Raw genomic sequence first — 25,116 nt, 5'->3', positions numbered from 1 at the left:
ATTTGAATTCTTTCATTTCCTCATAATAGATGCATTTCCCTTTATCTTTGATACATTATTTTTCACATCTATACTTATCTTTGCATTATGCAGCCTGTCCAACACTGGCTGCAATTCATTTGGGTTCTCAACCAGCAACACGGCATCGCCTCCATGTAAAATGACATGTACATGTGTGTCTCTAGCCAATACGCTTCTTCTTCATCACAGTCTTTATACAGTTATTGTTTTTAATTATTCCCTACTTAGAACTGAACATTACGCTAAGCATTCCATTGACTGCTATATGCTTTATTTCTATTGCATATCACTTTTATTGCATTCCACAAGAAACATTCAATTGTATACTTGTGCAAAATGTTCAACAGTCAAAACATATGTGCCACTGGCTTTCTCAGATGCAAACATTTTTCTGGTACCTCCTGATGAGTAAAATCTGGGCTGCATATTCTGTCTGGTTTAAACCTAAGTTGTACTTCCCAGATTTTGTTCACTGTCATCACTTGTATCTTTTTAATTAGAGTTCTAGAAAAATGTCTTTCCTAAACTAATGCCCCTGTAGTTTAGGCATTCACTCTTGCTACCATTCCTTTTTAGAGTGGGACAATATTAGCATACTTCTAATCATCCCCTGCAGATGAACTCTTCACACCCATTAAATAAGCCACATAACCACTGTGCAAAAGCAAACTGGCATCCATATTTCTCCAACAACATTGTGTATCTCAACAATGAGAGCCACTGATGTATGATTGATATTATGCTTCAATATTATTATTCAAATGTATCGCATTTCATTTCATCACTTTTACTTTTAATACCTCTGTCAGAGGGTTGTTTCCCCTTTCACTAGCTTCCCACATGGTGCTTATTATTTTCAAAAGCATTCTGCAATCGCCTCTGTCCCTTTTAATTCTAACTATTCCTTCTTCTCTTTAACTACATTGCTTGCAATTAATCTTTTCTCTTTATTTCATATGCAATATCCTTGTTGTTTTTGCTAAATCATTCTCTTATAAGCATTTTGTCATCTACAGCAGGGGTCCCCAAACCCCGATCTGTGGGCTGGCACCAAGGCGCAGTGTGCCATAAACCGGGCCGCATAAACATGCAAAGCCCCATCCAAGAGAAGCACATGAAACCATGCCTCCTCCAGTCTGTGGAAAAACCTCTCTCCATGGAATCGGTTCCTGGTGCCCAAACAGTTGGGGGCTGCTGATCTGTAGCCTTTTTGCTTCATCGTATTACCTAGCATCCATTTTCATATCTGCCATTAGCACAATTCCACTCACTTCTATGGCACTCTATAATCTACTTATTTTGAATCTCTTCCGAACAGCCGGCATATCTTCTTTTCTTATTTGCACATTCCATTGACTTTCCAGGGAGATTATCTGTCCTCCAGTCCTATTTCCATAAATAAGTCATAGTTTTTCTTCTCTCACTCTTCCTACTTCCACTCTAATTTCTCTCACTTTTTTCTTTTTCTTCCATGCCCCTTTTCCTCCCGGGATATGCTCTTTGCATTATGAAATAGCAATTTGTCCCATGTTCCAAACTACTCTTTCTCCTCCATTAATTTTCTCTGTCTTTAATCCTAAATAATGAAACTGTTGTTTTTAAATTACTCCCTTTTCCACATATGAATGGGAAGCAGGCCTTCATGGACCAGTGCTTAGAATGAAGAGAGAAAAATCAGTAAATATACTATAAAACTAAACAATTGGTGCTTTGATGGGTCTTTTAGAACAGAAAGGGCCATTATGACATCACGGAGATTGAAAATTCCACAATGTTGATAACGTTGTTAGGTAGAGATGTTAAGACAAGCTGGTGGATAACTAAGACAGGAATCCGGGACCATGAAAATCATGTATATCCAGCCATAGTTCCCATGTCTAGAGCACCAGGAGCAGGGGATGAAGGTTATACAGACTACAGATCTGGTGAATCAGCTCCTATGGAGCTGGTTTCAAACAACCCGGTAAGTTATAAAACCAGAATTCCCACCAACTCACCTACTGATAAAGTGTATATTTTAATATGATTGGGAATGACCATGCAATTTACAATTTTTGTCATGGATCAAAAAAAAAAACCCCACACCTTATTTTGCTTTTGGTTTTGATTGGTGAATCCTGAACTTACAATAATGGACCGCTTGATCTCAGAAGCTTGAAGTCTGCTCACCACTGCAGTGAGTCATGTCTGCACCAAACCAGAACTAATCAAATCCTTATTCTCCACAGAGAAACCATTACGCTCCTGCTGCAGTTTGCAGAATACCAGGCCCAGAGGTTATTCCAACGACTTTCCAATAACCGCTTACTGCAACTGATTCCATGTTGGGGACGCTTTTTCAGGTGGGAACCTCTAAAGAACAAGCTAAACATCTAGAGCAGGGAAGATAATAGGTACAGAAGGGAAAGAATATATAGCTGTATCTAAAAAGGACTCACTTTGACAAAGATATTCATTGCTCACTCAATTGTTGCAAATTTTATCGCCAGTTATTAAATCTGTTATTTTTAAAAGTTCTCCTTGCATTCCATTAAAAAGCACTCAAATTAATGTACCATTCAAATAGTTAAAATGCTTTTAATTTTTTATACGGATAAACAGCCAAACACTGATAAGCAACAGATAAAACAACGGCTAAAAAAAAACCCTGGATAGAAGATTTTTGCATGCCATTAATAATAATAATAATAATAATAATAATAATAATAATAATAATAATAATAATTTTATTTCTATACCGCCCTTCTCCCGAAGGACTCAGGGCGGTGTACAGCCTTTTTAAAAACACAAATAAAACAACAATATAAAATTTAAAATAATTAAATAAAGTGGCTCAGATTTAAAACCCCAATAAATTTAAATATCCCAATTTAAAAACTATTGTGTTGCTAGTCCGGCCTGGCGGAATAATAGGGTCTTTAGTGCGCAGCGAAACGCCCGGAGGTCGGAGATCTTACGAATTTCCGGGGGCAGTTCGTTCCACAGGGCTGGGGCTCCCACAGAGAAGGCCCTTCCCCTGGGCGCCGCCAGTCGACATAACTTGGTTGACGGCACCCTGAGGAGACCCTCTCTGTGGGAACGGACTGGTTGGTGGGAGGCTATTGGTGGCAGAAGACGGTCTCGGAGGTACCCGGGTCCTATGCCATGGAGTGCTTTAAAGGTGGTAACTAACACCTTGAATCGCACCCGGAAGACCACTGGGAGCCAGTGCAGCTCGCGCAGGAGGGGTGTCACATGGGCACAACGAGTTGCGCCCATAACTACCCGCGCGGCCACATTCTGGACCAGTTGGAGCCTCCGAGTGCTCTTCAAGGGGAGCCCCATGTAGAGAGCATTACAATAGTCCAACCGGGAAGTAACAAGGGCATGAGTGACCGTGCGTAGGGCGTCCCGATCCAGAAAGGGCTGCAACTGGTGAATCAGGCGAACCTGATAAAAGGCCCCCCTGGCCACGGTCGTCATATGCTCTTCTAAAGACAGCCGTGCATCCAGAAGGACACCCAGATTGCGAGCCCTCTCCGTGGGGGGCAGAGATTCACCCCCAATAGTCAGCGATGGCACCTGCTGACTATATCGGGGCGCCGGAAGCCACAGCCACTCGGTCTTGGAGGGGTTGAGTCTGAGCGACATGATAAATTTCTAAAGCCCTTGCACAAAAATAAAACCAGCTGGGAGGACTCCATCACTGAAACTGCCCTATCTTTGGAAGTGAACTGCCTTTAAATACAGCTGTTTGGGTAAATCGATAAATTAAAAACAGTGATAAGGATTTCAAATATGTACCATTTGCATTAAAGTGAAACCTTGTTTTAGCTATAGTTTTTCTGCTACTACTCATATTCAGGGTGCTTCCAAAATGATTTGTGAAACAAACTTTCCAATTCATGGTTTGATTTTACAGTCTTAACTGTTTTGGCATGTTTTCCTATTTGATCGAATGAAGAATGAAAGCTCAGCTCACAGCACTCCAAGGAAAGGATGAAAGAGAGAGAGCAGATGCTAATCAGAAGAAGCGCGCTACAAATCAGCCAAGGGAAGATGGCAGAGAGAGAACATCACTGCCTTCTAAATCTATCTACGGCTTGTTTGACAATGATGGGCGGTTAGATGTCTTTAGTATGCGGAAGCTGGTCTATGAGAGAGGTAAAGATGGGATATGTCAGGGCAAAGAGTGAAACCTGGTTTTATATTTGTCATTTCTGTGGTGAGAAGATCCCACTAGACACCAAAAAAAAAGCAGAGCTGGTTCTGACCAACGCAAGCAGAAAACTTTTTCTTCTTTCTTTAGAGTAGAATAGAATAGAACAGAACAGAACAGAACAGAACAGAACAGAACAGAATAGAATAGAATTCTTTATTGGCCAAGTGTGATTGGACACACAAGGAATTTGTCTTGGTGCATATGCTCTCAGTGTACATAAAAGAAAAGATACATTCATCAAGAATCATAAGGTACAACACTTAATGATAGTCATAGGGTACAAATAAGCAATCAAATCATATTAGGAAACAGTCAATATAAATCGTAAGGATACAAGCAACAAGGTTACAGTCATAAAGTCATAAGTGGGAGGAGATTTAGTTTGAGAGATAGGGGAGGAATGATCTAACGAATCCAATATTACATAACTGACCACAGATCTTATACAGCAGATTAAACTCAGGCAAGTGGGTGTCTCAGAAATATATCAAACCACAAATCCTTATTAGTTCTAATTAGCGTGATGGCCATCTGTTATGGAAATTTCAATCCAAACCATCTGGAGGGCATCAAGTTGGCCCTCAGTCTGATAGATGTTGGAATAATTTACATCACTTTGTTGATCAGGGTTGTTGTTATTATGCAGAGGGGAAACTAGAGCAGTCTTTCTTGGCACTTTTAAAACAGGAGCTTTCAGTTTTGCAAAGCATTGTGGGGATGAAAGTTTAACAGCTTCTCTGAACTGTATGGCAAAAGAAGGCCTTGCTAAAACAACAGGCAGTAGTTGCATCAAACACTCCAGTTATAAATATACTCTTTGACTTACAGCCATTCATTTAGTGACCATTTAGTGACCTGAAAAAAGTGACTTATGACCATGTTTCACACATACAACTGTTGCAGCATCTCAATGGTCACGGGATCAAAATTCAAAAACTTGGCAACTGGTTCGTATTTATGACGGTTGCAGTGTCCTGGGGGGGGTCACTCAATCATCATTTGTGACCTTCTGGCAGGCAAAGTCAATGGGGAAGACAGATTCATTTAACAACCATGTTACTAACTTAACAACTGTAGTGATTCACTTAACAACTGTGACAAGAAAGGTCACAAAATGGGGCAAACTCACAACATCTTGCTTAGTAAGATAAATGTTGGGCCCAATTGTATTTGGATGTTACGGCGTAACCGTACTCTAAGGACAATTCCAGTTCCCATAGAAGAATGTTACCCAATTAGGTGCTCTTTAGAAGTGCAGGGACTTGGGTCACCGAAGTTCTTAGCCAGTGTGGCCAAGGCGTTTGGAGAGTTATAGTCCTTATGCATCCAGAGAGGATCTCTGGAAGAAGCCGATTTAAGCATGAGAGTCTAGAATTGGGCAGATAAAACACCTTGTAAGATGCTTGCTGGTTGCTTAAATTGTTGCAGGCTATGCTAAGATCAGTTTGGAAAAAAAACAGTATGAGCTGGCAAGGTATTTCCTATTCTCAAGTGAGAAGCCGTGCTTAGCATACCTTGTATGATTATTCCTTGAACGCTAAGCTACCCCTGAATAAGCAGTTTTGCTTTGTAATTTAAAATACATTCACAGACGACAGGGATGCAGACAGGAAAGCATGATCACGCAAAGTCTAAAATCAGCTTGGTCCCGTGATCCATAATTTTAGCTTGCAATCCAGATTGGGTATTTAGAAATGCAGAGCAAATTTCTCCGGTGTCGATTGGGTCATACCATCTCTTGAGTTGCAAATGTTCAAGTGACCATCAAAGGATGACAAAGAAATACCAAACCTTGCCTGAAATTCTGCAGTCAGGATAGAGCTATCAAAGCAGGGGTGAAATCCAAAATTTTCCCTACCGGTTCTGTGGGCGTGGCAGAGGAAGGATATTGCAAAATTTCCATTCCCACCCCACTCCAGGGGAAGGATACTGCAAAATCTCCATTCTCTCCCCTCCTGGGGGAAGGATATTGCAGAATGTCCATTCCCACCCCACTCTGGGGCCAGCCAGAAGTGGTATTTGCCAGTTCTCTGAACTACTCAAAATTTCCGTTACCAGTTCTCCAGAACCTGTTAGAACCTGCTGGATTTCATCCCTGTATCAAAGACATATCCTTGCCCTTCCCTACAGCAAAGGCTCTTGCTATTCTGCTAGTTCAGTCTATAGCCAAGATGCCCCAAGAACATCAATAACAGAATGACCAAATGTCCCCCAACATCATATATTTGGGTAGTGATCAAACTGTAATCACCCATATCCTGATATGTGACTTGATTTCTTTTGTCTAGATCAGTCTAGAGCACTAAGATCAATGTACCAGCATGATGAATTAAGTTCATCGATGGTAGAAATGAAGCCAAGGATGTTGGAAACCAAATGCATTCATTCCTGCAGAAAACAGATTTATTTTCCAAGCAGAAGAAGCAGCAAAACAGAAAGGTTTTAAGCATAGTTTGGAAACTGTGTAATAAGGATGGGGCACAGATTTGGAATTAATGATGAAGTTCTGTGCCAGGGTAATATATTTGGCAGAAAGTCTCAGCACAAGCTGTGTAAACAGGATTTTGCAGAAGAGAAAACTTTGAAACCAACTTGGATACTGCACCACATCCTCTGGCAGCTAGGAAAAGGGAAATTTGGAGCAAAATACTCTGTTCCCCTTAGTTCCCTTTCCTCCCCTGCCAGTCAGTATTTTTCAAGATCTTCAACAGGATATGGGGTCCTCGACTTACAACAGTTCATTTAGTGACTGTTCAAAGTTACAACAACATTTTTTTAAAAAATGTGACATGACTATTCTTCACAGTTTGTAGCATCCCCATGATCATATGATCAAAATTCAGATGCTTGGCAACTGGTTCATACTTATGACCATTGTTGTGTCCCAAGGTCACGTGATCATCTGTTGCGACCTTTTGACAAGCAAAGTCAATGGCCAGATTCACTTAACAACCAGGTTACTAACTTATCAACTGCGGTGATTTACTAAGGTCATAAAATGGGGCAAAAATTCACTTAACAAACATCTCACTTAACAACAGAAATTTTGGCCTCAATTGTGGTCGTAAGTCAAAGACAACCTGCATATTTCCCAACCAAGGTATCATGAGAGCTACATGGGAATATCTCTAGCTAGCTAGCTAGGTATCATCGATCTATCATCTGTCTATCATCATTCTATCAAGGCACACATCCCAATGAAAGAAAAATAACCTGGAAGTTCCTGTTTGGTGTGTACCCTGAGAAATCCACAACTGAAGAGAGGAAGGAGCTGGATCGGCAAATGGCTTCCCAGTATCAATGGATGAAGCATTCATGGAAACAGCGCTTCCCCTGGGCTGCCACCATGAGAACCCAGTGTGACTGTAAGTCCTGCTTCTCCAGTTGGTTTGATATCTTCCTAGGCTCCTCCCACTGGGCGGAGAAACAGAGCTCCACCTTTTAAAGGGCTGCTGCCCTGGACAATAAGGTGATCCTAACTGTTCCATTATGCCTGCAGTTGAGCTTTCCTTGGCCATCCAGAAACACAATGAGGATCAGAGGGAAATGGAAGCAGCCAATCCACCTACAGATACCTACAATGAGGTGAGGAATAAAGCAGAAAGCATGTTTCTTGAAAATAAGATAAGCCAGAGCAATTAGAAAACTTGCTGTGCACTGCCATTTTTCACGTTGTCTGTTGGTTTGGTGCATGGCTCAGCATTGAGATGGCTGCTTGCTGTTTTTTTTTGTTTGTTTTTTTAAATTAGACATGCATATTTTCTACTTACCACTGAATGTCTATAAGCAGTCAGCACTCCTATAAAATTAGAGGTTTCCATGCCAAGTATTGATGAACTTGTCAATCAAGGCCAAATAGTCTCAGAATAGTCAAAGTTAGTATTTCTGGGGGTGGGTGGGGGGGAGAATGAAATCTCAGAAACTTTTCATAGACTTTAAAAAGTTCAGCTTTGGGAGAGGTGAATCAGGATGGATTGTGTGATTAGGAAATTAGTACTAGTAGAAAGAGAAAGAGAAAGAGAAACAGAAAGAAAGAAAGAAAGTTTGAGTGGATATATCCTTACAATTTATATTGATTGTTTCCTAGTATGATTTGATTGCTTATTTGTACCCTATGACTATCATTAAGTGTTGTACCTTATGATTCTTGACAAATGTATCTTGTCTTTTTATGTACACTGAGAGCATATGCACCAAAGACTATATTCTATATGAATCATTATGGAGTTTGTTTGGTAGCAAGAATATGTGATAGTCAAAGGGCAAAACTTTTGCAATCTTGCAAAAGTTAAGTAATAGTATAGGATAGGATAGATAGGATAGGATAGGATAGGACAGGACAGAACAGAAATAGAAATAGAATACTTTATTGGCCAAATGTGATTGGATACACAAGGAATTTGTCTCTGGTGCGTAAGGACTCAGTGTACATACAAGCAACAAGTAATAAATCATGATCATAATCATCCTAAAATACATTCATCATAAATCATAAGATACAACACTTAGTGATAGACATAGGATACTAAATAAGAAACCAACATAAATCATACTAGGATACTAAATAAAACAATTAATATAAATCGTAAGATACAAGCAACAAAGTTATAGTCATAAGAGGATAACGAAATAGGTAATAGAAAAGTTGAGAATAATAATAGTAATACAGCCCTACTTGGTAGTTTGACAGTGTTGTGGGAATTAGTTGTTTAGCAGAATGATGGCATGGGGGAGCGGAGGGGAACTGTCCTTGTGTCTAGTTGTTTTGGTGTGCAATGCCCTATAGTGTCGTCTTGAGGGAAGAAGTTGAAACAGTTTATGTCCAGGATGCAGAGCGTAAGTAAGAGAATATGCCTAAAAACCATTCCATTTGCACCAGTGGTGAAATTCAAATTTTTTTACTATCAGTTCTGTGGGTGTGGTTTGGTGGACTTGGTGGGCGTGGCAGGGGAAGGATACTGCAAAATCCCCATTCCCACCCCACTCCTGGGGGAAGGATATTGCAAAATCTCCATTCCCACCCCACTCTGGGACCAGCCAGAGATGGTATTTGCCGGTTCTCCGGACTACTCAAAATTTCCGCTACCGGTTCTCCAGAACCTGTCAGAACCTGCTGGATTTCACCCCTGATTTGCACGAAATCTAAAAACATGGGAGGTTGGTTAGATTCATTTTATCCACTGTTGTTGACACCAACTGAGAGATGGTCTCTCAAATACCAATCAGGATGTTACCTGCCGGTGATGCTAGGACTGAACCTAACATGTGCATTGTGGGTGCTGAATCACTAAGCCTAAACTAATATTCTGTCTTTCACCAGAATAGTGCGTCCTTCCAATATGTTAATGAACAACAGTTCCAAAAGGCACTGAGAGATATTGAGGCTGACATTCCCCGGACTGACCGACATCGGACCTTCTTCCAGTGAGAACAACTCCTTTCCCAGCCACAACTAAGCCGAAACAAAAAAGGCTGATTGCCAAGACCATTTCGGAAACTCTCAATTTTCAGGCTGGGTGGCTATTTCTTCCATTTTACCAGACTCAGGAAGTAGAACATTTATAAACACCTAGTGAACTGAATAACTGACAGGTTTCATTGGGCTTGACAGATCAAAATTTGTGCAGGGCTAAGTGGGAATATCTATCTAATCCGATTTGATTAAAATATGGGCATATCAGAAACACAAAAGCACTATCTGAAGGAATATTTGCATTTTTACTACGAACTGATTTGATTACTCATCCCTCTCAGAAAATGCGGAATCTTTTTTTTACCGTGCTTTTATTTGCTGAAATTTACCCTGCATTCTATTTTGGAGAAAACAAAATTACTCAAAAGTGAACTCTTACAGCCAAGACAGATTCGGTGATCTAAAGTCATATTTCTTGACCATGGGGTTTTGGGGTTTTTTTGAAAAGTTTTTTCAGTTTTATTTTTTCTACACATAATATAAAACGAACATTTTCTTATACATAATTAATCATACATATATATATTTTCCTTAAAGAAAGCATTAAAATAAGATATTTTAATTACATTCGGGGTTGCTCTTCTACCCTTTCTTCTTTCTTTTCGCAACAAACCTTCTTCTTCTCCTTTCTTTCCCTTCCCAGCCTCCTCTCCTCTCCTCCTTTCTCCTTCCTCCTCTCCTACCTCATCCTATTTCCCCTTCTTTCCTCCACTCCTCTCTTCTTTTCCCCCTTCTCCCCTTCTCCCCTACTCCTGTCCCCTGCCTTTCCTTCCTCTCCTTTTCCCTTTCTTCCTTTCCTCTCATTCCCTCTCCTCTTCCTACCCTCTACTCCCCTCTCCTTTCTATCTTCTTTGCTATATAATATTCTTCTTGTTTGGTATCCGAGCAACTCTTATATTCTACTCATATATACTTTCAATTTCTTTTCAGATTTATTCTATCTATCTAACCTTAAATTGACCATGTGTTTTTTTTTTAAATGAAAAGCAGTTATAGTGTGATCCGGTCTTACTCATGGCTGGGTATCTAGACAAACAGATGCTTAACTTTCCCATTTCTGTACCTCCTAATATAGTTACTAGCTTTCTCAATAGAGGCCACTTAAAGGAGTTAAACATCCCTGCCTTAAACCACTGCTCTAATCAAATTGGTTCTCCCCACCTCCAAAATGCTTTATTGCTTTTTTAAGGACAGCCTCAGTTTATCTGTGCCAAGAACCACAACAACAAAACAGGGACAACCTTGAAGTTGCTTAGTTACCTTCCAGCAGCAGATTGCGCAAACTTTGATTTATATTTCTACTTAGATTCTAAGTATTATTTATACATGAATGCAGAAACTCACATATCACTGTATAATCTGCAAACTCTGTTCAAACCCCTGTCTTCTCTTATTTGGAGATGAATGATCTGTCCCTGCCACTGTAGCTCGCACCTGTGACATTCCTCTCTCTCTTTATAGACGTGAAGGACTAGTGAAGCTGCTTTACCTCCGGGATATTCTCATCACGTTTGCGGCCTTTCACCAAGGTGAGGAAACCACCACACAATGTACTTCCAGGAATTGCAGCTGGCAGTATGAGTCTGCTGCCTATTTTTTCCCTATTCTCTACCCTCCCCCCAGTCTCTCTATTCCTGACACTTAACTGTTCTACCGTTCATCATTTATATGGGTCTCTCAATGTGCCAAATACTTTCTAGTTCAAAGTATTTTTCAAATAGATGCAGGCAGGGCTTTTCTTAAGGAGGTCTAAGGAAGGAAAAAATTTGTCCTCCAGAGGTATCTGCTGAATGTTGTGCTAAACATTCCCATATTTCACACAGAGCCAGGTAGCTGCTGCATAATGCAGGATGTGCAAAACCCTATCTCCGTCTCTCCCCATGCAGGGCTGGCTCCATCATTGGGCATCTGCCTTAGGCCAAACATGCTTATAGAGTAAGCAGGGCAATCTGTGCATGCTTTCTAAGATATAGTAGCTACTGCTCTCAGGTGCTGGAAGGACACCAGTCTAATCAGCTAATCAGTTAATGTACTGATTAAATTTGGATAGGTGGCTGGGTGAGCCTCAAGCAGCAAATTGTCTTAGGCTAGCTCTATTCCACACCCATAAACGCCTGAAGCAGTCACTTAATTTCTGTTCTTCCCTCTTAGATCAAGAGTATCCAACCTTGCCAATTTTAAGACCTGTGGACTTCAACTCCCAGAATTCCCTAGCCAGCATAGAGAAAATTCATGGCTGGCTAGGGAATTCTGGAAGTTGAAGTCCACAGGTCTTAAAATTGGCAAGGTTGGACACCCCAGCTTTAGACTGTTCTCTATTCTTCGTTTTGTAAAGTGCTTTGAAATGCTGGTATATAGGAAGCAGCATAAAAATGGTGCACATATCTCACTTTAAAAAGTTTATCAAGCCAAACAATCCCTTCTTATTCTAAAATCTGTTCTAATTCGATAGGATATTTTCCCAAAGAGGGATGCATCACATTACAGCCTAGATGTAAAATTCTACCTGCTGGGAAGGGATGCTGTAAGGTTGGGGACTTTCTGTTCCACAAGCACAGCTTCTTCATTTTGAAGGAAAGAAAATTCATACCAGAGTGTTAACCGTTGTGGTACAAGAGTAGAAAGTTCCATTGCTGCAGATACTGAATTAGCAAATACTGAACCATTGTCAGCTTTAGTCCTGGAATTATAATAAATTCTTATTATTTGCAGTAGTTACATTTTATCAAATTGTCACGAATAGTAAATTAATGAATACTGAACCATTACTCCTAGGGAAATACAACATTAGATTCCTGCAAGCTTCTGGTACGACATGTTCATCAACTGATCAATACATCACCTTGTTTTATGTGTGTTTCTGTTAAAGGACACCTTATTTAATATATATTTCTTGCAAATAAAAGTCCTTGGGGGGAAAAAAAAGATTAAACAAAGACCAAGTATTTAAAGTTTCATTAAATAATCTTATTTATAATGGCCATTTTAACCAGTGAGATCAGAAGGCAGGCATGCAACAGACAGGTCACTCAAAATTTTCACCACATTGCACATGTCCTCAAATAACCGCAAAAGCATTTCAAGTATTGATTTCGGGGTTACAAATAAATTTAGCAATAAGGCAAATCCTCAAATATGGAACCCACACATAATGAGGATTGACAGCTAATTCAGATCAGTCGGAGTTGCACTTCTGTGCATGCTTTTATCTATGAATCCAGTGAGACATATTTTTTAAGAAGGCATGCAGATGACTCTGTTGCCTGCATAAGAGCATTCTAATAGGACATTTATTATTTATTTCCTGTTTTTATTTTGCTGGGCAAATGACCAAACTTCCGAAGAAACTATAATGTGCAAAAGTAATACATATATATAACAGCGTGTAGAACTCAGAGAGCCTTTGTATGAGAAATGACAGTGTTGAGTTCTCTGTTCTCATTATTATTATGCAATTCATATTATTGAGCTAACCTCCCCTATCTAGTTTTGAACAATTCAACCATACTGATCGGGAATTCAGGCCCCAAGGAAGACACATAGAATGACTTCTGAGCAGTTTCCTTTATTATTCCTCCCCTATAGACAGAAAACTTGCCAAACTAAAGCAACTACTTCTACCATTAATCAGAACATTAATCACTTTGTTTCTCTCAACCAAACTATCTAAACTTCCCTACCTCTTTGCTCTCTGAAATGCAGCCCTTCCCTCCTGGGAATCCAGACTACATTCCTCCACAGGTAAAGCAGGGGTGAAATGCTCCCGGTTCGGACCGGATCGCCCAATCTGGTAGTGATGGAGGCGGGTAATTCGGAGAACTGGTAGCAAAAATCCCTGCCCACACCCCCACCCCCCGCCCAGCTGAGCTGCACAATCATCAGAGGCTTTTTTTTTTTTTTAATTTTTAAAAGCATTTTTTCTACAACCTCTTCGGCAGAAAAAATGCTTTTAAAAGTAAAAAAAAAGCCTCTGATGATCGTGCGGCTCAGCTGGGATCGTCAAATGCTTTTAAAAGCCTCTGATGATCCCAGCTGAGTTGCCTGTTCGGCAAAGGCTTTTAAAAGAAAAAAAAAGCCTCTGCCGATCAGGCAACTCAGCTGGGATCGGCAGAGCCTTTTGAAAGCATTTGTTTACAACCTCTTCGCCTAAAAGGTTGTAGAAAAAATGGTTTTAAAAGTAAAAAAAAATGGCCACGCCCACCCAGTCACATTACCCCACCACCACCAAGCCACGCCCACAGAACTGGTAATAACAAATTTTAGATTTCACCACTGAGGTAAAGATACTCTGGAATCCAGTTCAACTCATGGAGACTGCCTTTGTGCAGATTTCATGGCTGCATTATGAAATTGGTTTGCCACCACCCTCTTCCCAGCTGTTTTTTCCATTTCCCAATCTAGCCAATGACGGTGGAATTCCACAGTGACTCCTATTCAAGTGCTAACCGGTGTTGAGCCTGCTTAGCTTCCCAACCCATACAAAGTGTTCTGAATCTAAATTCTGAATGAGTGGTTGTCGGGTAGTCCTCCCTTTTCTTCCTGCTTCTGCTTTGTTCTCTCCTATCCCACAGAGATTGGATACTGCCGGGGGATGCATTACTTTGCCAGCCGCTTCTTAGAGACTCTGGACAATGAGACAGAGGCTTTTTGGTGCTTTGTAGGATACATGCGGCGGTCTGCATGGGGCTTCACCACCACGGGTGTCCGTCGGAAGATACGTGAGTGAAGGGAAAATGGAGGGGTGAAAACAGATGCAAGCTTTGCAAAGAGGCTCTGCTGACTAGAAGCATGCTGTTTGAGGCAAACATCGTGTCTTCTCTTCAGAGAAAGCTTCAAGGGAAGAATAGGATGCTTTCTGCAAGTTTGCAGCAAAAATCGATTGTGAAAAAGAGCCATTGGCTGGTATTTTGGCTGCAACGCCACTCAGGGACCTTCCCCCACTGGAGAGTTAAAGTGTCCTTCAGCTATCCTGGAGCTGTCAGAAGATGGTAACGGTGTGAAACATGTTGTCCCTTTTGCCATTCTCTATCCTGCCCAGTCATTGCATTCACAAGACTTCTTTCATGAGTGAAATGCCTACCCTGTTTCCCCCAAAATAAGACATCCCCTGATAATAAGCCCAATCGGGTTTTTGAGCGCATGGCAATAAGGCCAAGAGCTTATTTCAGGATTTAAAAAAATATAAGACAGGGTCTTATTTTCAGTGAAACACGGTAATAGATTTCATTCACCCTGAGGCTGCCCTGAGACAGTGTCAAAATTAAGGGGAAAATGCAATTTCTATACTGTATGCCTAAGGGTGATTTAAGAAGGGTTCATTGATAGCATTGATATCATGGGGACACAAGAGATAAAGGGTATTGTCTGTGCTATGATTAAGTGTGGGGTGGGGTAGATCCTAAGACTTGTCACTGCAAGTCTCAAAGCAGGCTTCTTTTTTAAAGACCAAAAGCCAACACATAAAGAAATCAACATCTATGTGTTGTGGCCCTGGGGAAGAAAATATATGTAGAGCCATGTATACTAGCCAGCCCTGATAGGTGGTTATATGTATCATCAAAATGAAAAGAAAGACATTTTCACAATGGCAGCAAAAAAAAAAAACCCACAACAAAACACCACCCTGCTCTACCATTGTTTTAATTATAGCTGTCTTTGAGAAGAGGGGCAAGAGAAAATTGAGCAGGTAGTTTCTGAGCAGGTGGAAGAGAGATTAGAAGAGGGACTGGGAAAGATTATTAGATGTTGAGACACTGGCTGCAGGCATTGACTTGCCTGTGTATATTCAGCTTCGGAAAGATAAATGGGTATCTAAAGCAAGGTTGTGTGGATTTAATGATTTAAAAAATAATAATCTGTGTCAAGAAAATACAAGCTTCGCAATTTGTATAAGTGAAGAGACATGCCAAAGGGCTAATGTTTGTTAATGTGTGCCATCTGCCAAGTCTGAATCTCCACTGATACAGGAATGGTCAGGAAACATTGTCTGTAGAGATTCTCATCCAGGTCATGGTTGTCCCAAAGGTGCTTTTTCAGGAGGCAACTGGACTTTCTTGTTTTTTTTTTTTCTTTTGAAGACATTTCGCTTCTCAACCAAGAAGTTTCTTCAGCTCTGACAGGATAGTGGGGGTTCTTCAGCTCTGACAGGATAGTGGGGATCCTGTCAGAGCTGAAGAACCCCCACTATCCTGTCAGAGCTGAAGAACCCCCACTATCCTGTCAGAGCTGAAGAAACTTCTTGGATGAGAAGCAAAACGTCTTCAAAAGAAAAAAAAAACAAGAAAGACCAGTTGCCTCCTGAAAAAGCACCTTTAGGACAACCATGACCTGGATGACAGAGAATCTGTACAGACTGCCAGGACAATGCTTCCTGACCATTCTCTCTTTCTTATTTATTTATTTATTTATTTATTTATTTATTTATTTATTTATTTATTTATTTATTTATTTGTCTGTCTGTCAAATATGTACAAGGTAGCAAGTATAAGTATGAACATAAACATGAACAAAGGAAGTACCGTAAATACAGATAAATGGGGACAGTAAGACAGGGGCGGTAGGCACGCTTGTGCGCTTATGCACGCCCCCTTTACGGACCTCTTAGGAATGGGGTGAGGTCCACGGTAGACAGTTTGAGGTTGAAGCTGTGGGGGTTTGAGGCTGTAACAATGGAGTCGGGTAGAGCATTCCAGGCATTGACCACTCTGTTGCTGAAGTCGTATTTTCTGTAATTGAGTTTGGAACGGTTTATCTTGAGTTTGTATCGATTGTTTGCCCGTGTATTATTGAGGTTGAAGCTGAAGAAGTTGTTGACAGGTAAGACTTCTTGTATCAGTGGAGATTCAGGCTTGGCACAACTGGGTGAACAAATCCACTTTACCTGAAGTGTGAGAAATTTACACTTCAGGTGTAAATTTGTGTAAAGTGTTTACCCAATCGGAATCTTTGTGAGCAACACTCCAGTTCTGATCCTTCTCTGACAGAGAGATGACATTAAGACATACTGAAAAGAAGGATGATCTTCTCTTGTCATGTCCATACAGAAATCTGTGAGGAACTTCTGAAGCACGTCGACCCCGAACTCTATGACCATATTGAGAGCGTCTCCAAGGAAAAGCTGCTCTTCTGCCTCAGGTAAACATCCATTTCCTTTTGTCGGGTATAACGGGAGCTGACCAATTGCCCTCCACCTGCTTGTAGGGTAGCATTCCCCTCCCCCCCAAACCTTCCTTCTCCAGAAGGCATATCTAGCATTCTCATCATTCTCTGGGACTGCCCATGCTAGCATCATCTAAGGTTGCAGGATGCAGAAGGTTGCAGCTAGAGGTCACCAAAGTCTGCAGAGAAGTCGTTATCTGCAACTTGCCTAAATGCAGTTAGGCATTTGCCTCATTTAAACAATGGTTTTGCACCTGTACCGCACTAAGATATATATATGAAATATTAAGTAACAAAAGACTCCGATAAATACTGGTACTTCTGGAGGGGAAAGATTTACATATCTCTAAGGAGGCACTTTTTTATTTGGAAGATAAAACATCCCTGCAAAAAGTCATCTACAGATAGTCCTCAACTTGGAACAGTTCATTTAGTGACCATTCAAAGTTACAACAGCTCTGAAAAAAGTGACCCATGACCATTTTTCACAGTTTGAAGCATCCTCACGATCATGTGATAAAAATGCAGATGCTTGGCAACTGGCTCATACTTATGACCGTTGCTGTGTCCCAAGGTCACGTGATCTGCTTTTGTGACCTTCTGACAAGCAAAGTCAAATGGGAAGCCAGATTCACTTAACAACCGAGTTATTAATGTATCAACTGCAGTGATTCACTTAACAACTGTGGCAAGGAAGGTCGTAAAATAGGAATTTTGTGCTTCCCCATCCTGCCTATTATCTCCGTATGAGCGAGGGAGGGGCTTGTCCGAGATGTGTTCTCAAGTTACTTTTTTGACCTGGGCTCAGACCCTTTTTATCTCACCATTGCCTTGGTAGAAAGCTCTTCTTCCTGTTCTTCAGAGCCATTCCCTCTCCCCTTTACAGATAGAAAAGTGGTTTGCCACTGCCTCATTCTGGGATATATAGGAGATGACCAGGCTGAGTCGGAGGGAGGGGTCAAATCAGGGGTAAAATCCACCAGGTTCTGACAGGTTCTGGAGAACCGGTAGCGGAAATTTTGAGTAGTTCGGAGACCCGGCAAATACCACCTCTGGCTGGCCCGAGAGTGGGGTGGGAGTTAAGATTTTGCAATATCCTTCCCCCAGGAGTGGGGTGCGAATGGAGTTTTTGCAGTTTCCTTCCCCTGACACACCCACCAAGCCATACCACGGCGCACCAAGCCATACCCACAGAACCGGTAGTAAAAAAAATTGGATTTCACCACTGGGTCAAATGCGTCATCAGTCATGAGTCCCTTCACGGCCAAAAGAGATCTAAGTCCAGGGCCCCCCTCCCCCTCCCCCCGGAATTTATGTGACTTTTATCTACCACCAATTTGTTTGGTTGGACCTGTTAGTAGTTCAAATTCTTGTAGAGAATTTGTAGAGAGCTTAAGCTTACAATAAATCTTTATACTCGTTTGAACTGCCTGGATCTCCCAATTTCCTTGGTGCATGACAAGATGTTTTTTAACTCCCATCTAGCTAATAGCCCTGGATTTTCTGGTGGTCTCCTTTCCGAATATTAAACCAGGCTTAAGTTAGCTTCCTGATATTAGACGCGGTCACCTAGATGCCACCATCTGCTGTAAGATTGCTCAGCTGTCTTTCTTAATGCCCTAAAACGCAGATGCCAGCAACTGAGCAGGAATAGAGGGACTATTAGGGCTCTAAGCCACTAGGTACGGGTTCCCAGGTCCTACGCTACGGAAGGCTCCTAAATCTATTTATTTATTTTTACTTTATTGAATTTATTGACCGTCCGTCTTACCGCATGGTAACTTGAGGCGGTTTGCAATAAAATAAAATCCAGCAGGCAGGCTTCTTCTAAACAAATTTAGAAGAAGTCCTGTCCAGTGATGGGATTCAATTTTTTTTTTACTACCGGTTCTGTGGGCGTGGCTTGGTGGGCATGACATGGCTTGGTGGGCATGGCAGGGGAAGGATACTGTAAAATCTCCATTCCCTCCCCACTCCAGGGGAAGGTTACTGCAAAATCCCCATTTCCTCCGATCAGCTGGGATTCAGGAGGCAGAGAATAGATGGGGGTGGGGCCAGTCAGAGGTGGTATTTACCAGTTCTCCGAACTAGTCAAAATTTCCGCTACCGATTCTCCAGAACTGGTAAGAACCTGCTGAAACCCACCTCTTGTCCTGTCCTATGTGCTCGCTTCTCCCACAACTGGCCCCCTGGCTTACACACATATATATATATATGTGTGCTCACTTTTTCTCCTGTCCTGAGATACATCATGAGAGGAAAGCCCTCTTGGTCAGTCCTTTCACCTGTTTAAAAAGCTTTAAAAAAAAAAACTTTTAATAAAACAAAAAAGTAATTTGTCAAAAAAAAAAATAAAAGACTTATAAGCACCACAGAGATAATAAGCAGCTGTGCAGCCCAATATCTTGATTTTTCACATGGAAGATATTAGAAAAGAAAGCGTGTGGCGGAGTGGGGGGGGGGAGAGAGATGTCTCTGCTGCTTCCTGGCAAAGCAGGATGATCAAAGGGAGCATGTTGGGGGGGAGGGAAGGGGAGGGGGGAGGGCTGAGTAGAAAAAGAAACTGGGTGGGGAGAAGCATCTAAAATACCATCAGTTGGGTGTAAGGACCCCTAATGGGCACCTGGCCTAAAGTCTTCTTTAATCTGGCAGAACTACCCTTGTTTGAAGATAGAAATCCTGACTCCAGTCACACATAAGAATGGCACATGCCAGGAACATCTGGTTTACTGCTGTAGCCCCATGACATCGCTTTCATTTCATCCCCAACCCATTCTAGCCTTTAAATTGCCTTTACTGGTCCAATAAGGGCAGTTTTCGATTTACAACCCTTCGTTTAGTGACCATTCAAAGTTACAATGGCATTGGGGGTGAGGGGGAAAGTGACTTGCAACTGTCCTCACACTTACAAGTGATGCAGCCCTTGCACACAAGATCAGAATTTGGGTCAGTGGTGAAATCCAAATTTTTTTACTACCGGTTCTGTGGGCGTGGTTTGGTGTGGTTTGGTGGGCGTGGCAGGGGAAGGATATTGCAAAACCTCCATTCCCACCCCACTTTGGGGCCAGCCAGAGGTGGTATTTGCCGGTTCTCCGAACTACTCAAAATTTCCGCTACCAGTTCGCCAAAACCTGTCAGAACCAGCTGAATACCACCTCTGGAAGTGGTATTTAAGTCTAAGGGCTATTGCTATTGCTAACTGTTAAGCAGGGATGAGAGCTGATTGAGTGTTGCTCACCAAAAAAAAAAGGAAAGGAAAAAGAAGAAAAACAGGCCAGCACATGAGCCAACAAGTGTACATAGTACACTCTGCAAATGCAAAATCAAAATGTCACCACCAAGAAGCAAACCAGAGCCTAGGCATCTGGGAAAAGTAGCAGACACAGCCCTGCTGTACTGCTTTACTTTTTTTAGATGGTTCAGAGAAGGAACAGAGAGTACTTTAACTAAATCATGGAGAGAGAATCACAATTAGGTCCTAGACTTGAAAAACCTGCCCTCTCATTTCAGATTTGACGATTAAATAGTGGAAGAAGCAGAGTCTGTCCATCCTTCCTTTTCCGGAGCATAATATTCAAAATAAATGCTCAGGTCAAACCCCAGCAAGCTTTTTGCAGCAGGCATAACTGGCTGAGAAAGCATCTATCAATGGGAAAGTGGGTTGGGGGTCCTGGCCAAGGGGGAGGTTAGGACGGCAAGCTCTTTTTCTCGGCTTCTGCCACAGCTCTCCTCCTGCCTTCATCTCAGGTGGCTGCTGCTGCTTTTCCAGAAGGACTTGGAACACTCAGATGCCGTGAGAGTCTTGGAAATCAGCGCTTTGGAGTCTGGAAAGATGAACTTTGGTGCCTGGATATGGCGGACACGTAGGGAAGGTGAGCACTTCTCCATGCGGAAGAGCGATCCACAACATATTCTGTTATTCTGTATCAAAGTGTCTCCTGTTTGAGCAGGGAGTTGGACTAGAACAGGGCTGTCAAACTCGATTTCATTGAGGGCCACATCAGGGTTGTGTTTGACCTTGGGGGCCGGGGTGGGTGTAACCAAGGTCGGTGTGGCCAGCTCGACATCACTCGTGTCGGGGGCGCCTGGAGTGGCCCAAGTGAAAACAGGCCAACGAGCCAGCGAAAACGGGCTCCCGAGCTCCTGAAACCCTCTGCCAGCGAAAATGGAGCTCGGGAGGGCCCTTCTGAGCTCCATTTTCACTGGCAGAGGCACTGTGGGCTGGTCCTTCGCTGGCGGCCCCACGGGCCAGATCTAAGCACCCCACGGGTTGGATCTGCCCCCCCCGGGCTTTGAGTTTGACACCCCTGGACTATAAGACCTCCAAGGTCCCTTCCAACTCTTTTATTCTGTTATTCTTCTGAAGCTAGAGCTACCCTAAAGAGCCCTGGCGGCTCAGTGGTTGAACTGTGGTATTGCAGGCAAACTCTGCTCACAGCCAGGAGTTCAATCCTGATGGGGCTCGAGAGTCACTCAGCTTTCCGTCCTTCCTAATTCGGTAAAATGAGGAATGTTGGGGGCAATATGCTGAGATAGTAAACTGCTCAGAGAGTGCTGTAAAGCACTATATGAGTCTAAGTGCTATTGTTAAATGCTCAGCAACATGAGCTGAGATCTCGGATGCTGATCCAGGAAGCCAGAAAGGCTCAGAAGTAAGTAAGGGTGTAGGACCCTTTGGTAGGTTAGGCTGCAAAGAGCATAAAGGAATTGATAATGCAATTGCTTATCAAAATTCATCACAGGCAGTCTTCAACTTATGACTGTAATTGAGCTCAGAATTATGGCTGTCAGTCATTGCAGAAGTAAGTCAAGGCATCCCTTGATTAGGTTGTCCCAAAGGTGCGTTTCCAAAGGGCAACTGGTCTTCCTTTGTTTTTCCTTGAAGACGTTTCACTTCTCATCCAAGAGAACTGAAGAAGTTTCTTGGATGAGAAGTGAAACATCTTCAAGGAAAAAGAAAGTCCAGTTGCCTTTTGAAAAAGCACCTTTGGGACTTTATTTAAAAGACAGCTTGACCTTCTTTTCAGGGCATGCCCTGAATATAGTATATTATACGGTACTATATTCAGGGTTTAGTTAGTAACAGGCGCTCTGTGATATTCAAGTTTTTAGATTTCTGTATGGATAAATCATGTGGCACAAATACACACAGAAATTTTATTCTCATCTTTGTAATTGGGTTGTGTGTTAGCTTTGGTGATAGCTTTCACATTAAACATAACACATTAACACATAACACATTCACATTAAATATAAATATAACACATAATATTCTAAGTTATTAAAAATACATACCACACCACTATCATTTTGTGGACATTTTGATTTTCTGCCTTCAGCTAGCTACCTTGGTAAGTAAAAATTGCCTTTGAATCCATATAGGTAGATATGGGGAGTAGGATGTTGGTTCCTACTATCCTGTTTCCCACAAAATAAGACATCCCCTGATAATAAGCCCAATTGGGCTTTTGAGCGCATGGCAATAAGGCCAAGCGCTTATTTCAGGGTTCAAAAAAATATAAGACAGGGTCTTATTTTCGGGGAAACATGGTAAATGTTGTACAATTTTTGCTTTAGCTCCAGAAGCAGACAGAATGTTTCTGGTTTCCTCAAAGGAAGTGTGACCAAGAAAAGAAAACCTTGATCCCTTTCTTCCCCACTCTGGTTGCCAACTTCTCCCTGTGAATGCTACCCACATCTCTTCCTTCCAGATGTCTTCCAAAACTTATCTTAGATCAGGTCCAGTTCAGGAGGAGGTCTTGTCAAACACATCCTGTTCCCTGTTCATAGGTGTGGAAGCACCAGCTCCTATCACGTCCGTGGATCGGGATGAGATTACATTTGAAGTGTTACTTTGCATTGCAGTCCTAATCCAGAACCGGAAGCAGCTGCTCCAGTACCAGGATGTCAATGACTTTTTCCTATTCACACAAAGGTAGGCAAGTGGCGTGAAAGGGGCAGGTTTTCCGCAACGGATTCCTTTTCCTCCAATCAAATTTAAGTTCAGGAACCAAAATCCTTTTTGTGCAAAAGGAATGCATTCTGGAAGACACGTAATGAAGAAATCCAATCATCGCTGGGCTCTTTTGGCGGTGTTTGCAGAAAGTTCAGAGTACCCCATGCACATTGTGTCAATCACCAGTACAACAACAGTCCTTTAAATAAGGCCAATATTACATCCCTCACCCAGACATATCACATTCCTGCACCAGGGTAGAGGCCAGCTTTAGCAGCTTCCTAGAGCCATCAGACAAAGTGGTTGTGGTTAGTGTAAATGGGCAGGTGTCTCGGGATGCAGGAAGTCCACTTCAAACCATTTCCAGTTAAAACCAAAGTGAGCAGTCTATAGCCTTGAGCCCATTGTTTATGTGCCTCCCCACCCGGACATCCTCGCTTATCAATTACTGCTGAAAATGAACCAAGTGGTTTCCTGCCATTATGCAGAAAGAGACACAACCTGTAAGACACTCCCCATATAAAGGCATCCCTTAAAAGCCAGATGCTGTTGTGTAACAGCCCAGGGCAAATCATCTTCACACCAGATTCCAACAACTGGCAAAATGCTTCCATAACCCATAACCCTTCTCAGATCTGATCATCTGCTTCCTTCTTTACCTGTGGAGCAGCATAACTGGAACATATTCATGGAAGAGGGGACAGATGACCAGACTGCGGAAATGAGCTGTTCTCACTCTTTGGGTGGGACATATAAAGCTTAGTATTATCTGACAAAGGGAAGTGATGTTGATCTTGATGTCACTTGGATATCCTGCTTTGAGATCTGATGGCCCTTCACCTTGTAAGAGCTTGGCTGGCACTTAGTTTAGGGCCCACTTCCAAATAAATCCAGCCAAGGACACCACGGGCAAAGAGAAGCTTAACTAGATGGATCCAGCATTCTTGGAGTCCAATAACAATACGTTCCCAGCAAGGCAGGGGTGAAATCCAGCAGGTTCTGACAGGTTCTGGAGAACTGGTAGTGGAAATTTTGCGCAGTTCGGAGAACCGGCATATACCACCTCTAGCTGGCCCCAGAGTGGGGTGGGAATGGAGATTTTGCAATATCCTTCCCCCCAGGAGTGGGGAGGGAATGGGGATTTTGCAGTATCCTTACCCTACCATGCCCACCAAGCCACGCCCAACAAGCCACACCATGCCCAACAAGCCATGCCCACAGAACCGATAATAAAAAGAGTTGGATTTCACCACTGCAGCAAGGGATGGGATCAGCGGTAAAATCCTCTGAAGTCTGCTACCGGTTCTGTTAGTCTGCTACCAAAAGTGCGCTTCGCCCAGCTGATCGTCACCCAGCTGATTGTCGGAAATACCAGTTTGCCCGAACTGGTAGTATTTTTTTACTACCAGTTTGGGAGAACCAGTCCGAACAGGTAGCATTTCACCCCTGGATGGGATGCAGAATTTTCCTCCACTGTGACCAATGTTCTTCCATGTTGTCACAGGATGCAAGGCAGACTTCAGTTGAACATGCTGCATGGGGATGGGCGGCCGTGAACATCGTGTGCCAGGAAAGCAGGACTCTCTATTCTAGATGCTGACAAGAACATCCCGGTGGGATAAGAAAAAAAAATGGGCTTGAGCACCCTCTGCTGGACGAAATGAGATAACAGCTTCTTGAGAACTACTTCCAATGATATAAAACGTAACAAGTTAATATTTTGTCCAGGCCTCTTAATAAGTGAATGAAGAACTTTAAGACATCCTTTCACATAAAATCTGTACCTGACTGCACCGTTGGTCCACAGCACAATTTTTATTTGGAGGAATTTCACATAATTTTCAGAATCTTCAATGAAATGCATATTCCAGGCTGCTTCACACACAAAAAAAAGCAAGTTACTTAGTTGCATTGATATTCAGAATAGAGCTGGAAGGGACCTTGGAGATCTTCTAGTCCAACCCCCTGCTCAAGCAGGAGACTCTATAAAATTTGAAACAAGTGACTATCCAATCTTAAAAACCTCCAGTGATGAAGCACCCACAACTTTTGATGGCAAACTGTTCCACTGGTTAATTGTCCTCACTGTTAGGGAGTTTCTCCTTAATTCCTGGTTGCTTCTCTCCTTGATTAGTTTCCATCCATTGTTTCTTGTCCTGCCTTCTGGTGCTTTGGGAAATAAGTTGACCCCCTCCTCTTTGTGGCAGTCCCTCAAAAATTAGAATACTGGTATCATGTCACCCGTAGCCCAGATTATTAGATGCCCAGAAACATCTGAGGAAAGGGGTTGTTTATGCTTGTTGGAGG

At 42.2% G+C, this 25,116-nt stretch overlaps 1 protein-coding gene across 2 annotated transcripts; it reads left to right on the top strand.

Moving 5' to 3' along the window:
- Positions 1-1,787: 1,787 nt before the first annotated feature.
- LOC132711026 (TBC1 domain family member 25-like) lies at positions 1,788-24,602 on the top strand. Of its 2 annotated transcripts, XM_060688947.2 has the most exons (12): positions 1,788-1,984; positions 2,250-2,363; positions 3,965-4,164; positions 7,408-7,587; positions 7,722-7,807; positions 9,543-9,646; positions 11,157-11,224; positions 14,267-14,413; positions 16,739-16,829; positions 20,601-20,725; positions 22,644-22,788; positions 24,314-24,602. In XM_060688947.2, exons 1-12 carry the CDS (start codon positions 1,920-1,922, stop codon positions 24,363-24,365), a joined length of 1,377 nt encoding a protein of 458 aa, XP_060544930.2. In that variant the 5' UTR covers positions 1,788-1,919; the 3' UTR covers positions 24,366-24,602. The 2 variants fall into 2 exon arrangements, with proteins under 2 accessions (XP_060544930.2, XP_087742877.1); XM_087886751.1 differs by lacking the exon at positions 3,965-4,164 and having other exon boundaries at positions 1,791-1,984; positions 24,314-24,525.
- Positions 24,603-25,116: the final 514 nt, after the last annotated feature.

The sequence above is a fragment of the Pantherophis guttatus genome, chromosome 2, assembly GCF_059756535.1.
Source record: "Pantherophis guttatus breed Tessera chromosome 2, ASM5975653v1, whole genome shotgun sequence".
Taxonomy (NCBI): Eukaryota; Metazoa; Chordata; class Lepidosauria; order Squamata; family Colubridae; genus Pantherophis; species Pantherophis guttatus.
This window is presented reverse-complemented; position numbering and strand designations above follow the sequence as displayed.